The 15,461-nt window shown below is 31.1% G+C and overlaps 1 protein-coding gene across 8 annotated transcripts in view; it reads right to left on the reverse strand.

Moving 5' to 3' along the window:
- The window catches only part of CNKSR2 (connector enhancer of kinase suppressor of Ras 2), a 295,703-nt gene that overhangs the window by 114,040 nt on the left and 166,202 nt on the right, over positions 1 to 15,461 (reverse strand). For all 8 annotated transcript variants that reach the window (XR_004180567.1, XR_004180566.1, XR_004180565.1 and 5 more), the window contains 2 exons: positions 10,915 to 11,048; positions 5,835 to 6,046 (listed from right to left, as the gene is read on the reverse strand). Coding sequence is in view for 4 of the 8 variants with exons in the window: in XM_021933018.2 (XP_021788710.1) it covers positions 5,835 to 6,046; positions 10,915 to 11,048 (346 nt within the window). In the remaining 4 variants the exon portion in view is untranslated. The remainder of the gene's footprint in view (positions 1 to 5,834; positions 6,047 to 10,914; positions 11,049 to 15,461) is intronic.

Below are 15,461 nucleotides of genomic sequence, written 5' to 3' on the forward strand. Positions count from 1 at the left end.
AATTCCTCCCCTATCAGTAACAACCCTGAATGTAAATGGTTTAAATTCCCCAATCAAAAGATAAAGACTGGGTGAGTGGATTAAAGAAAACAAAACGAAACAAAACAAAACAAGACCCATCTCTATACTGCATACAAGAAGCTGACTTCACCTGTAGACACACACCGACTGACAGTAAAAGGATAGAAAAAGGTATTTCATGCAAACAAAAACCAAACCAAGCATCAGTAGGTATACTTAGATAAAATAAACTTTAAGTCAAAAAATGTAAAAAGAGACAAAGAAGGTCATTATATAATGACAAAGGAATCAATTCAGCAAATGAATATAATAGATGTAAATATATATGTACCCAACACAGGAGCACCCAGAAATATAAAGCAAACCTTACTAGAGCTAAAGGGAGAGATAGACCCCTATATAATAATAGCTATGGACTTAACACCCAACTCTCAGTATTAGATAGGTCATCTAGAGAGATAATCAAAACAGAAATGCCAGACTTAAACTGCACTATGGACTAAATGGACCTAACAAACATTTACAGAACATTTCATGCAACAGCTGCAGAATATACATTCTTTTCATCAGCACAAATAACATTCTCCAGGATAGACCATATGTTAGGCCACAAGTTTCAACAAATTTCAAATATTGAAATTCTATCAAGTATCTTTTCAGATCATAATGAAATAAAACTAGAAATCAACAGTGAGAGAAACTTTAAAAACTGTACAATTATATGGAAGTTAAACAATATGCTTCTGAACAACCAATGGGTCAATGAAAAAATTAAAAAGGAAATTAAAAAATTTATTTAGGCAAATTAAAACAGAAATACAATATACAAAAACATATGGGATACAGCAAAAGCAATACTAAGGAAGAAGTTTATAGCAAGAAATGCCTACATCAAAAAAGCAGAAAGATTTCAAATAAACAATCTAACATTGCACTTCAAAAAATTAGGAAAAAAATAAATTGGAAAAGCAAAAATAAACTCAAAATTAGTGAAAGAAAAGAAATAATAAAGATCAGAGAAGAACTAAATGAAAGGGACAAAAAAAGAAAAAAAACAACCTACAGAAGACAAACAAAATGAAAAGTTGGTTTTCTGAAGGGTAAACAAACTATTGGCTAGACTAAGAACAGAGATTACCCAAATAAAGTCAGACATAAAAAGGAAACTTCGCAGCTGATACCACAATAATGGAAAGGAATATAAGAGACTATTCTGAACAACTATAAGCCAACAAATTAGAAAACCTAGAGAAAATGGATAAATTCCTGGACTCATATAATGTATCAAGATTGACTCAAGGAGAAATAAAAAAAAAGCTGAACAGATCACTATCTAGTAATGAGACTGAATCAGTAATAAAAATGATCCCAACACAGAAAAGTCCGGGACCAGATGACTTCATTGTTGGCTTCATTGCTGAATTCTACCAAACTTTTAAAGAATAACTTATACCAATTATTCTCAAACTATCTGAAAAAATAGTACAGGAGGAAATTCTTCCAAACTCACTCTATGAGGCCAACAGTACGGTACTACTAAAATCCAACAAGAACAAAACTAAAGAAGAAACTACAGACCAAAAAATATCCCTCATGAACATGGATGCAAAACTTCTCAGAAAATGAAATCTAACAATACATGAAAAACATTGTATACCATTATCAAAAGAGATTTATCCCAGAGATGCAAGGATGGTTCAACATATGCAAATCAATAAATGTGATACATCAACAGAATGAAGACAAAAACCATATAAACATCTCAATAGATACACAAAAAAAGCCACTTAATAAAATTCAACATCCCTTCATGATAAAAACTCTCAACAAAGTAGGTATAGAAAGCAATACACCTCAACACAATAGAGGCCAGATATGACAAACCCACAGCTAACATTATATTGAATGGAGAAAAGTGGAAAGCTTTTTCTCTAAAAACTGGAACAAGACAAGGATGAGCATTTTCACAACTCCTATTTAACATACTAGAAGTGCTAGCCAGAGAAATTAGATAAGATAAAGAAATAAAGGGCATTCAAATTGAAAACGAGAAAGTCAAATTGTTCCTGTTTGCAGACAACATGTTCTTATATATAGAAAAACCTAAAGACTCCACAACAAAACTCTTAGAACTGATTAACAACTTCAGAAGTTGCGGTATACAAAATCAACATACAAAAATCAGTAGTGTTTCTACATGCCAATAACAAACTATCGGAAAAAAATCAAGAATGCAATCCCCTTTATAACAGCTACAAAAATACTAAGAAAGTAAGTTAACCAAGGAAGTGAAAGATCTCTACAATGAAAACTACAAAACACTGATGAAAGAAACTGAAGAGAACACAAAAAATGGAAAGACATCACATTTTCATAGATAAGAAAAATTAATATTGTCAAAATGACTATACTACCCAAAGCAACCTACAGATTCAGTGGTATCCCTGTCAAAATACCCACGACATGCTTCACAAAAATAGAAAAAAAAGTCCAAAATTTGTATGGAACCATAAAATACCCCAAATAGCCAAAGCATTTGTGAACAAAAAGAACAAAGCTGAAGGCATCACACTGACTGACTTCAAATTATACTACAAAGCTGTAATAACCAAATCAGCATTGTACTGGTATAAAAACAGACACATAGCCCAATTATTTGATTGGAGAATTATTTGAATGGAGAATTCAGAAATAAGTCAAGTGATTTTTGACAAAGGCAATAAGAATACACACTGGGGAAAGGATAGCCTCTTCAATAAATAGGGTTGGGAAAACTGGATATCCATACTCAGAAAAATGAAACTAGAACCGTCTCTCTCACCATGTACAAAATCAACTCAAAATGGATTAAACGCTTAAATATAAGACCCCAAACCATAAAACTACTAGAAGAAAACAGAGGGGAAATACTTCAGGACATTGGTCTAGGCAAATATTTTTATGGCTAAGGCTCACAAGCAACAAAAGAAAAAAACAGACAGATGGGATTATATCAAACTAAAAATCTTATGTAGAGCAAAGGAAACAATTCATCTGACAGGGAACTGATATCCAGAATATGCAAGGAACTCAAACCACTCAACAGCAATAAAAGAAATATTTTTATTTAAAAATAGGCAAATGATCTGAATAGACATTTCACGAAAGCAGACACACAAATGACCAAGTGGTATATAAAAATGCTTAATGTCATTTATCATTAGGGAAATGCAAACTAAAACCACAAAGAGATATCATCTCACCCCAGTTAGAATGGTTATTATCAAAAAGACAAAAATTAAGAAATGCTGGCAATGATTCGGAGAAAAAGGAGCTCTTACACAATATTGATGAGAATGTAAATTGGTACCATCATTATAGTAATTAGTATGGAGAGTCTTTAAAAAACTAAAAACAGGACTACCATATGATTCAGCATTCACATTACTGGGTATATGTCCAAAGGAAAGGAAATCAGTATGTCAAAGAGATATCTGTACTCCCATGTTTATTGCAGCATTATTCACAGTAGCTAAGATATGAAAATTAACCTATATGTCTATCAACAGATTAATGGATAAAGAAAACATGATATATATATATATATATATGAATATTATTCAGCTCTAAAAAAAAATGAAATCTTGTCATTTGCTGCAACATGAATGAACCTGGAAGACATTATGTTAAGTAAAATACGTCAGGCCCAGAAAGATAAATACTGCATGTTTGCATTCACAAGTGGGAACTAAAAACTTTGAGCTCACAGAGAGTAGAACTGTGGTTACTGGAGGCTGAGAAGGGGAGGGGTGAGTGAGAGAGGGATTTTGAAGAGACTGGTTAATAGATATAAAATTACAGCTACATGAGAGAAGTAAGTTCTGGTATTCTATAGTGCTATAGGATGGCTATAGTTAACAATAATTTATTATATAATTTCTAATAGCTAGAAGAGAAGATTTCGAATGTTCCCAGAACAAAGAAGTGATAAATGTTTAAAGTGAAGAATATGCTAATTACCCTGATTCGATCATTACCCACTGTATACATGTATCAAAATATCACTCTGTATCCCATAAATATGTACAATTATTGTGTCAATTTTTAAAAGTTGAAAACAATACTGAAGGAAACAAATAACTCTGCTTACTTCTCTCTTTTAAGTATGTATATATTTCTTTTCTCCTAAGTTGTTTACAAAAAGATATCAAGTATTTATAGGCTATCTAAATTTTCTAATATTTAAAAAATATTCTATTTTAGTCAGGGGAGATTTGTGGCACATGATGGCATTAGGTGCTTTAAACTGTAGTCCGAAGGGACAACCAATTTATAGCCATTCAAGTAAGAACTTAGTAAACATTTTTTAAAATAAAGTCATCAGTAATCAATCACTTTCATTTGGTGACTATAATTTCTCTTAAACACTAATTACTTACTTCAACATAAGTAGAAAATAGCCAGATCATACTGGGACACAAACAAAGAAGAGTTGATATACATTACTGCCTATCTAGTAACAGGCAGTCAATTAGTATGTGTGGAATGAATGAATAAGAATAAAAATTTCATATTATTTCATGGGGCAAAGGTAGGGATAGCAAAGATTACAGGCCTCTATACTCTATATTATAGGTTTACAATATAGTAGAGGAGAAAAGTAAAGGTTCAAATATCTCCAATACTTAGCAGTTTAATTGCCACTAGAGTAGTACAGTTGAGAAGTTTATGTTAAAATATATTATTTATTCTTATGATTAAAAAGCACATGTACAGAGAATAACACAAAGTAAGATAAGTATGGCTTCTACTATTTAGGATCATTTTGGGGAAAATTTTTCTTTCATACTTATTACCAAATTGCTGAAAGGAAATAAGATATGTATATGAAGACATGTGATGACTGCTCTTTTGAGACCAAAAGAGGGAGGTATATGGCCATGACAGACAAGTGAGGGGTATGAATAGAAAGGAAGAGCTAAAAACAACTTTGCTTCTGCTCAGCTCCCATTGATTAAGTTTGAACTAATTAGCAAGGATGCTGTCCTTCCTCAAAGTATAAGCTCCTCACTAAAAATGATTAATTTGAAAAGTGGAAAGGGAGGAGCAGAGACTTTCAACTAAATCCATTCATTCTTGCAAAAGAACCACAAGCTTTACTACTTTAAGCAACTGTATCTGCAAATCTTTCAGATATACTATAACAATTTTAAGTATTTGTGACTGGGTTACTTTTTTGGTCAAGAATCAAAGATTAAAACAATCCTGTGCCCATCATAACTCTAGGTCCACTTTTGCCTTAAATACAGTATGTTCAATCCATTCTATTTAAAATCCACTTCCACTCTAATGTCAAATAAATTTTACAGATTCTTTAAAAAATACAAAAACTGAGGTGAGAATTTCCCTAGAAAATTATATTTCTTAAAATCCCTGAGGAAATGGAGATAATTTTATTTTAAATAAGTCATGTTAACAGTAAGTATTCATTGAAAAAACAGAAAAGAAAAAAAAAAAAAACAGTTGAATTTTTCCAAACTGGCAACATCTAACACACAAGAAGTACATGTGATGCTAAAAAGATTTTTATAAATCATTATGAACTAAAATGTTACCTACTGTTCTTTCTTATCTTTTGAAAATCTAGAATAATGTTTAATATCATGTCTCATATCATGTAGAAATTCCACTTAGAAGCACATGAGAGAGACAGATCAATTATAAAGATTCAAAAGCTCCTAAGTAACTTTCACAACCCGAAAACTTATTAAAGGAAATTGAGATTCCCATGCCAGAAATATATTCTTACATAAACATAAGAGAAGAACTCTTACCATAAGTTGGGGTGCTTTCTCGTCTTCCTTGACTACTTGATCTTCCTTTTTCATATTCATAGCAATATAAGACAGTATCTTCTTCGACAATATTAAATCTCTTTCGATATTCCTGATCCAGAAATGAATTTGGTGATTCAGATCCCTTATGCACTGGCTTGCCCACCATATGTCCTCTGAGGTCTTCACAAGGAAGGTTTCCTTTTTCATCCCTAAAGAAAGGTTAGAGTCAAGGAGAAGGATGTAGAAACATGTTAGGGTAGTAAATGGCCGAAGGTCTAAAATACTAATAATTTATTCCCACACAATATATCTCCTGACCTTTCCAAACTTTCTTTGAGATTTATAGGGCAATTTGTAATTATTCTTATTTTGCTGAAAACAAAATGGTGAGTCTCAGAAAGGCTAAACAACTTGCCTCAATGTTACACAGCTAACAACTGACAGAATTTGAAATAGGCCATGAAACATTTTACTGTTGCCCAAGTCCATTTTTCACCGTACCATGTCATACATAAATTGCTTTTAGTGTTCAAGAGAGTAGGTATAATGCTAGTAAAGTTAACTTAAGTATATAGCTTTCTTCTGCCAGTTTACCTTTGCATATAAATTGCTTTTAGCGTTTAAGACAGTAGGTATAATGGTAATAATGTTAACTTAAGTATAATGCTTTCTTCTGCCAGTTTACCTTAGCACATAAATTGTTTTTAGTGTTCAAGACAGTAGGTATAATGGTAGTAATGTTAACTAAAGTATAATGTTTTCTTCTGCCAGTTTACCTAATTGATTCTTGGTAAAAATTTGCACTGCTTAAAAATAAAGATGTGTTTAAGAACTATCATAAGGAGCACTGTAGCCTTAGGAACCAAATTAGCATGATATAAACTTGTATTATAAGAAATTCACACAACATGTAATTAATTTTAAATAAACCTTAATAAAAAGAATTATTCTCAGTATTCAAACTCTACGGATCTCATTTAAGAGTAAAAAGACATATTCCTAGAACTCATTCTAAATGAATATATCAAAATTTCATTATACATCAATGTTTCTTGAGGAGAGAAGGTAAAATAATTTGATAAAATACGGAGTTTAAGAATGGAATTTAGGGTGATGGCAAGTTGATTTTTTTCTTCTATAGGATTCTAGAGAAAAACATCTCTAATAATTTATGAGCTCCCTAAAACCTATTACTCACACACTGTAATAGGTAAATTAAGCCCCAAAACTATTTTGATAGAAATAGTTCATTTGCTATTTGTTAAATTGAATCTTATTTATTTTATGAAATGTTTCACTGATTACCTATGAACTTTTTGTCAGAAAAGCTTGTCTTCTAGAACATGACTATGAATGTAAATGCAATGTTTCTCCCCTTGTGGACCATTAGTTAAATTTCTTCCCTTTTCTTAATTGTTTCTGGTTACCCTAAACAGTGCCATGAATGAATACTGTCAAACAAGAAAAATAATTTAATTTTATGTTAAGTGATAAGACTAAAATCTTAAATTCATAGAATAAACTAAATTATAACAAGACAGATAAAAAGAACAATTTTTAAATTAATTCCTATTATACCTTTTAAAAGGGTGATGAGCTTATAAAAGTAATGTGAATTCTAAAATATGAGCCCCAGTCTGGCAAAAGCCTGTATTTCTGCTTCTGTGTGTAAATGTTTAGATTAGGTTTGTCCAAATGTAGAAAACTATATTCCCAGTATTTGAAATATGTAGAAAGTAGCAAACAACATTCTCCAGACTGACAATCAGTGAGTTTTCTTATCTGTTTAACCCATCACAAGGTGTTGTTGCCATTTACATTACCATTTACTCTTTTATTTTCTAAAATAAAAGTATTGCTTATTACCAAAATAGAACTATATAAATAGTTCTTAGGCAACACGAAGGAAATAAATATAAAATCCAGGCAGAATTTTATTTCGGCTTGCTGAAAACTTTTCCTGAACAAATTGCCTGGTTAGTCCACTATCAAAAAGAAATTGACGCTGCAACTAGCTTGGAAGCAGCCCTAACGAATTTGTGGCACTGGAGTAAGGTTATGCCTATCTGTAAATGAACAGACCTCGCGCTATGAAGCTTGTGACATGAATGTTAATGCAGCTGAAATCAGAGGGTGACTTAGCCCTATTAATACACCATGCTATATTTATATGGAAACATCTTGTGGCAGGAAATTGAAAGGGATGGTATTTCCTACTGTATAATAACATGAGGGAGGGACCTTATATCAACAGGGTAGATTTTTAAAACAAATCTATATAGAATGCAGTAAAATACTGTTGAATTGAGAAAAGTACCAAGCAAAACCAAACTTTTCAGTAGAATGAGTAGATACATGTATTGTGTATGTAAATGTGTGTATGCCTATGTGTGTGTGTGTTAATGTACATATTCATGTCATGAGTCCCTGGAGAATTCAATGTGTTAATTCATTCTGATGTAAAGAGTTTTTACACCTTTCTTAATGTTGTACGTTTATGCACATAAGTAATAAATCTGTGCCTTTGCTCTAGAAAGGATTTAAGGAAGAATTAAAAGAGCATTGATTTGCTGAACTAACTTTATATTTAATGGCACACAGTAGAGTTAATAAGAGAAATTAGTGCTTAAATGTCATAGTTGCTCAAAGACCTATAAATTCTTCATTTTCATCATAGAAAAAGAAATTTGGTTAAGTATAGAAATGTACTATATATAATGATAATGAAACTGTGTATAGTCATAAGACATATAATAAAATGCCAGCCAAATTTCACTCATTTCACAAATGAGTGTTTTATCTTTTAGAGACAAAGGCACTTTTGCAATAACTTTTTTTCTGGAATAAATGTGTTCAAAAAATTGTAACCACATGAAAAATATTCCGTCTAACTTGAAAACTAGTCCTATCATTTTTCAAGTCTGTTTTCTTTTTGAGATGAGAGAGGTTTTATTATTTGCAATCCAAATCAAACATATATGTTCACATACCACCAAAATGCCTATCCTTTATAAACAAAGTTTTTTAATATGGGGGAAAATGTTCAGAAGAATTAAACTAGGTTCGCAACATTCATCTTCAAAATGAGAAAATGGGGAAAAAATTGCCAAGGCTGTATCTATAAAAATAATCACAAATGCAAAAATTTTGACTGTCAACTTAACATCAAGCCAGAAAATGCAGACACTTATATAAGGCTGTGGTTCAAAGGGGCTTTGATGCATGGATTGTTCTGACTTCTATATTGAAAGATTTTATGACTGGTTAAGTAACAATTTGACTCAAAATGTATTTAGAATATTCTGTTAAATTATACACTGACCAACTAAGAATCACTTATGGCAATACAGTAAACACTATGAATTTTATGGAAAAGTATAGTGCTTTCAAGCAATACTGACAAAACAAGGGTCACTATGTTGATATTTCAATTTCACATTCTCTAATATTTTAAAAGAGCATTTTCAAGCTTTTTATTGGCTTCAATATAGAGCCTTTATAATATGTCCATCACACTCAGAAGACAGAACTGGATCATTTTACTCTTTTGTCCTCTTAAATGTATTTTAAATATTTTCTGTAGAGGAGACACTTTCTTTGTAACAAGCTCCTCACCACTGAAGAGGAAAGAACATTTTAAAACTACAGAGATTTGATAAAAATAATCTTTTGATGTTTATCTGTATATGTAGACCTCTGAAGAATAAGGCCTTTTAAATAATTATTTGCACTGAAATAAAAATCTTTCCAATTAAAATGTAAACAAATCATAAAAAGTCACTTCCTGTTTGGAACACACATACTTTCACTGCTCCTCATGCAAGAGTATGTGGAAAATCTGACACTGTCTTAATAGAATTAAAATGCAACTTGCATTTTACTAGGATACTGGATGGATTTGTATATTTGCTTGTAAATTGAACAAAAGATTGTAAATTATATATTAGATTTATGAAATGTCAGCTTAGTAAATTATATCTTATAAGTCATGTTCCAATGGCTATATTTAATTCTCAAAGAACTAAAATATACATAAAACTGACTATAGTTATATTACTAGATGACAACATGGTATTTGCAGATAAACCATATTGCCATGCAGCATTTAGATCATATAATGTCAGTAAACCATCATGTCTAATAGAATATAGATTTCTGAAACACTAAGTGTACTAAAGAATAATGGAAATTAAACACAGGGAATTCAGTTCTTTTATATATGAAAGAAATTTAATACTAATTATGGCTTGAAAACAAGAGACCTTAAATTATTGTTTTTGAATGCAGAACTAACTTAAAAACTGAATCAAGTTTTTTGTGATTGGTATTAATGATCCCCATTTAGTGCTAGTCCTTTTCCACAATTTTTGTATTTCACAAGGCTGGATATTAGAATGCTTTTAGGAAGAATGCATTATGACATAAAGCTGTATTCTTCTACATCTGCAAGGAATTTCAGATAAGAATCAATAAATGAAATAGAGATACAGCCTCAAGAAATCTAGAAAATAGACTTTAAGAGTAATTCATTCCCTTGTAAACTCTACTTCCTGAAAGAAACATTAATGAATTAATGAAATAAAAATTTCAGATACAGGATTATTAGGGGAAAAAAGACAATCTCCCTCATAATCATTATCAAATAATATCTTCCTCATTACTTACATTTAAGGAAGCATAAAAGTCATCTATAGCATGTTTTTTTTTTTTTTTTTAAATGTATGAAATGCTTCAAAGTAACCAGAAAATTTCTGGGGCTTTTTAGCCAAAGAACCTCACTTATTCTTTACTTATTAAAAAAATCCTAATTGTTATTTAATATTACTTTCGTCTTCTTTCCTATTATGAGATAGTATAAAATACTTAATGCACAGCAAGTATTTATATACAAATTAGTCATTATTACTATTAACCAACATGCATTCTCTATAATGGGAATGATTTTGCAGAATGTGTTCAGAATTCCTAACTGTGAGAAAATATTCAAGGTGTTCCTTGAGAATTGACTTTGCAGTTTATACGCTGTTAAGTTTACCTTTAGCTAGAAGCTGCCTAGGACAACGTGATAGTTTTATACCTGGGAATATATGGTTCTGCAGGAGGAGGGGGAATGTAGAGATCCTGGAGGGCAGAACTGTCTCTTTTGGTGGGTGTACTGATGGTGCTGGAAGGCGTGGCAACGCTGCTTGTGGGACTTCTAGGTATAAGAGGCTAGTTAAAATGAAAAAGAAAATACATACGCACACAAACAACACACAAAACAACAACAACAACAACAACAATGACACATAGTTATCATTTTAAAATTATCTATTTCTGCAAAGTTTTTGAACTTGGCTGAAATCAAGAAACATGTTATTTAGTACATGGATATTCCTTTCAATCTCCAAAAACAAATAGTATGGTAAAGGTTTCCACTTCACTCCCAACTCACCTTAATCTATGGTATAACCACTGAAATACTATTTATAAAGCAAAAATACCATGCAGTGTTTCAAAATGGGAAGACTTATCTCACAGTTAGAAACTTATTTAAATTAAATTAACTTTGTCAGAATTCCACCTTTAAAAGAACAATAATGATGAGTAACTCTGAAAAGAATTAGCTCACTCACATCCTGATTGATGTATGAGAAAGCTATTTCAGATCTTCTCTCAAAAAAGATAAACCATATTTCTAGGTTAGTAAAATGTTACAGATGCTCAGAAAAGGTTACAAAAGTGGGAGTATGAAAGGCCAATACGAGAGTATTTGCTAGAAAAATGTACTTTTTTTCTGTCAAAATAAGCATAGCTGTCTTCTCAAAGCCAGTTTATGGTATATCATCAAAAGTATGGTAATTATGTAACACAATCATTTCACCATTCATAGGCACACACATTTATCTATCATTTAAAATAATCTTTAGTTGCATATATAGATCTCATTTTCAGGCCTGTATTTAAGTATTAAATAGGAGGTTATTTTCTTAAAGTTAAGAAGTTAAGATAATATACATACGGAATTAAGCAGTACATGAAGATGCATTAACTTAAGAGCGCTCCCAATTCCAAGCTTCACAGCATTTGAAAATAATCTAGTGGTTTGTGAAATTATCCTGAAGTGAAACTAAAATTCACAAGTTTTATGTTTATCTTACAGATCTTAATGATTAGCTATGTATACAATTAACATATTAAAAATAAAATTTTAATGTAATCACAAACACAAAAATAATGATCACAAATGAACTGTATCTTCACATGACAAGATGTTGCCATTTTAGCCAGTATGAAAACTCTCTTAGCATATTTATATAGACTCACAGTTCTATTGTTTTAATATGCATTGCTAGACACTCAAAAAGTGGCATATTACAACTATTTTATATTGTGACAATACTTTTGTACAGATAAACAAAATTTGTTTAAAAAGCCAAGCATAAATACAATGGAAAGTACAATGTAAGTCACTGGGGTAGGCTACATAATTTAGGACTCAGTTCATGGTTTTGACCTTCCCTGTTACACAGCTCACCTTAATAGCTTGAAATCACACATCCTACCAAAATGACAGTTAAATTTTAATGTAGTGAAGTAGAAATTAAAGAAAGAGAGAGAGAAAGGGAAAAGGAATGATAATGTAATTTGGGAGTTTACAATATTCCACCTTATATGATATTTTAAAAAAGGTCAGAAGTTTTACATGTTAATTGAAGAATTGTAAGATATTATAAAATTACACAGTAAAGATTATGTTTTACTATGCTAATTTTGGCATAGGGTCCAGTTCAACTATTCCTGTCTTTTAGAAACAAAACTTGAGGCAATGGAAAATCCTGAGATTATATAGGTAATCATAGGAGTCACCTGTACTGATGAATACCATAAATCCCAAGGAAATAAATAATTATTTTATTTCTAAGGATGCATTTCATGCCTCTACAACAAATCCTTGAATGGCAGATTCAACAATACATACATACAATCACTGTGATGTGACTCTGTTTATAACTGTTTTCCTCTCTGTCAGGACATCTTGGTTTTAAATACAGATGATGCTAAACAATAAATCTGACCAAAATTTTACCATAATAGAAATGTAGCAAAGAAAACATTCATTTAACAGAATATTATTTTCCAATTCTTTTAAACAGATACACCGTGAGAGAAAAACTAATATTCAGTATACTTTTAAAATGTTCTAATAGCTTTCTTACTTTTAAATATCCTAACACTGTAAATGAACTTAAAATCAAGTTCTAAAAACATAAGCATGTAAACATAATCAAACTTAAATTTTTATTGTCTTCCCTCTCTCGTGGAGTCACTATTCTATTTTGAGGACTTTTCTTCTTTACTTTTACCATCTACAGAACTAAAGATAATTTTTTCTGGTTAGTACCTACCCTTCTTCTCCCCAAACAAAAAGGAAGGAAGGAAATAGTAGCAGTTAATGGTTACAAGCACATTTTAAAATAGATACACCTGAAGTGTGAGGTAATGACCAGGGGAATATTTTATTCTGCCTGAATTATTACCAGCATTGTCTACCTAGGGTACCTATGTCTTTTCCCTTCCAAGAAATGTAATTATTAGCCCTCAATTTCCTTCAAACTGCTATTTCTCTAGGTTTCTATTTTTAGCAAACAGTCCCTATCAATGTCATCAGTTAATGTTATTAGCCAAATTAGCACATACATAGAGGGAAAAGATTCTTAAATATGCTTAAATACATAACAGGTTTGATTATGCCATGCTGGTTCAATTAATTGAACTGGTTGAAAAAAATATTACTTCAGAGAAAAAAGAAATTAGTCAATCCTGTTGCTTAACTCATCTGGCTTGTTATTTTATTGACTGGTAAGTCACAGAAAATATTTCAACTGGTTTATCATGGAAATACTATCTGGCTCATCAGTATGCCTTGTGCCAAGTAAAGTTCATTGTAAATATTCAATATATTCAGTATATTTCTCTCTACTAATTGTGCTCTTTTTAACAAGCTAATCCAAGCTAAATAATAAACATTCGTTTTGAAATTCATATTTAAAAAACTAGACATTAAGCGATGGAAAAATAAAGTTTAGTAAAGTACAACCTTCATGGGAAAATAAAAATAACTACTTAACCCAAAGGGGTCTTTGTGATAATTTAAAATTATAATCTCTTTAAACATTTTCTAACTTTGGACAAAAATTGAAAGAGCAAAAACTCAAATGACTAAATGAATGAAAAAGGCATTAAAGAACATTAGAAAGACAAGTAAAATTTGACCAAATCAAGTACAGAATAAATGATGTAATTAGCTAAAATTATCAGTGAGAAATTCCTAGTTGTAACAAGAGGCATTAAAAATACACCTACCACCAATAGCCACTTAAGTTTGTGATAATGCACAGAAAGTAACAAATTTAGCTTCCCTCAACTCAAAACACAGAATTCTTTCAGCACAGGCATATTCCTTAGATTGAAAAAAAAAATCTAATGAGGAGGATGTAATACAAAAAGATAGCTTCTCCTATCCTGGCAACATTTACTTATAATCATTTGTTTAGAATACAGTATAAGAAAAGTAGTTACTGTTGCACTACAAATAAATTTCAATTTAAGAAAAAAAGTAGAATTAAAGAGTAACATTCTTTTATCATTTTGACTTTCTCCTGTATTGACAAAATTTGAATGGGAAGAAAATTAGAACTATCAACACTATGGATAAAATGGATACAATACAAGGGGATTGTTTTAGGATTACATCTTGTTATTTAAAGTAAACATGAAGCTTCAGCATAACTTGATCTTCTGTGGTATGTAATCAAGTATGATATAGATCCATTTTTGATTCCATCCAAAGGGGTTTATTTTCTGGAAGGACTTTGTCATACCATTTAGTTTTCATTTCAATGGTCCTTTTGAGATGAAGCTCTCCTTCCACATATTCAATGAGACTCCAACAGGGAAGACACATTTGCATGTATGTTGTGACTCTTGTAAAACAAGTCTATGATAGATTTCTGGGGGCACTGGCATGCATCTCTTAAAATGTCCAAATCCTAAATAAAATGATCATATGTATCTCTTCAAACATATATTTATAACCTTAGGTCAATTAAGGATAACGTACTACTGTCAATTTGCTACTGTTAGAAATCTTCTAGGTAAAACTTATATTTTTCATACTGTCAGTTTGAATGTATAAATACTTCAAAATTGTGTCCTAAAACAGGGTATGACACAAACTTTCCTCTGAATTATTAGTGATAACTTCAGCAATAATATCCTACTCATCCAGCTTAAACATCATTGGAAGATTGTGATTGCTGTAAAATAAAATTCTGTAAGCTAAAGCTTTAAATCCTCTGATGGTTCAGGTCTCACTTTAAAGCCTCTGATTGCTGAGGTCTTTTCTTTGTGTGCCCCAATTTTAACATCTCTAAGGTAACTGAGCACATATGGAAGGTATTCGTGTACCTGTGAAATCTCTATAGTCTTAAAGACCATGAGAAAAGAACTTCTATACTTAAGAAACTACATTTGACGTTGAGGTTTTCCTCAAAACATTTTACATTTTAACATCTCTGGGCAAGCATATCTTAATTTAGTTGTCCCTCTTTCTATCAAGTGACCCAGCTTTGATAGAGCTTG

The sequence above is a fragment of the Papio anubis genome, chromosome X (genome assembly GCF_008728515.1).
Source record: "Papio anubis isolate 15944 chromosome X, Panubis1.0, whole genome shotgun sequence".
In the NCBI taxonomy this organism is placed as follows: Eukaryota; Metazoa; Chordata; class Mammalia; order Primates; family Cercopithecidae; genus Papio; species Papio anubis.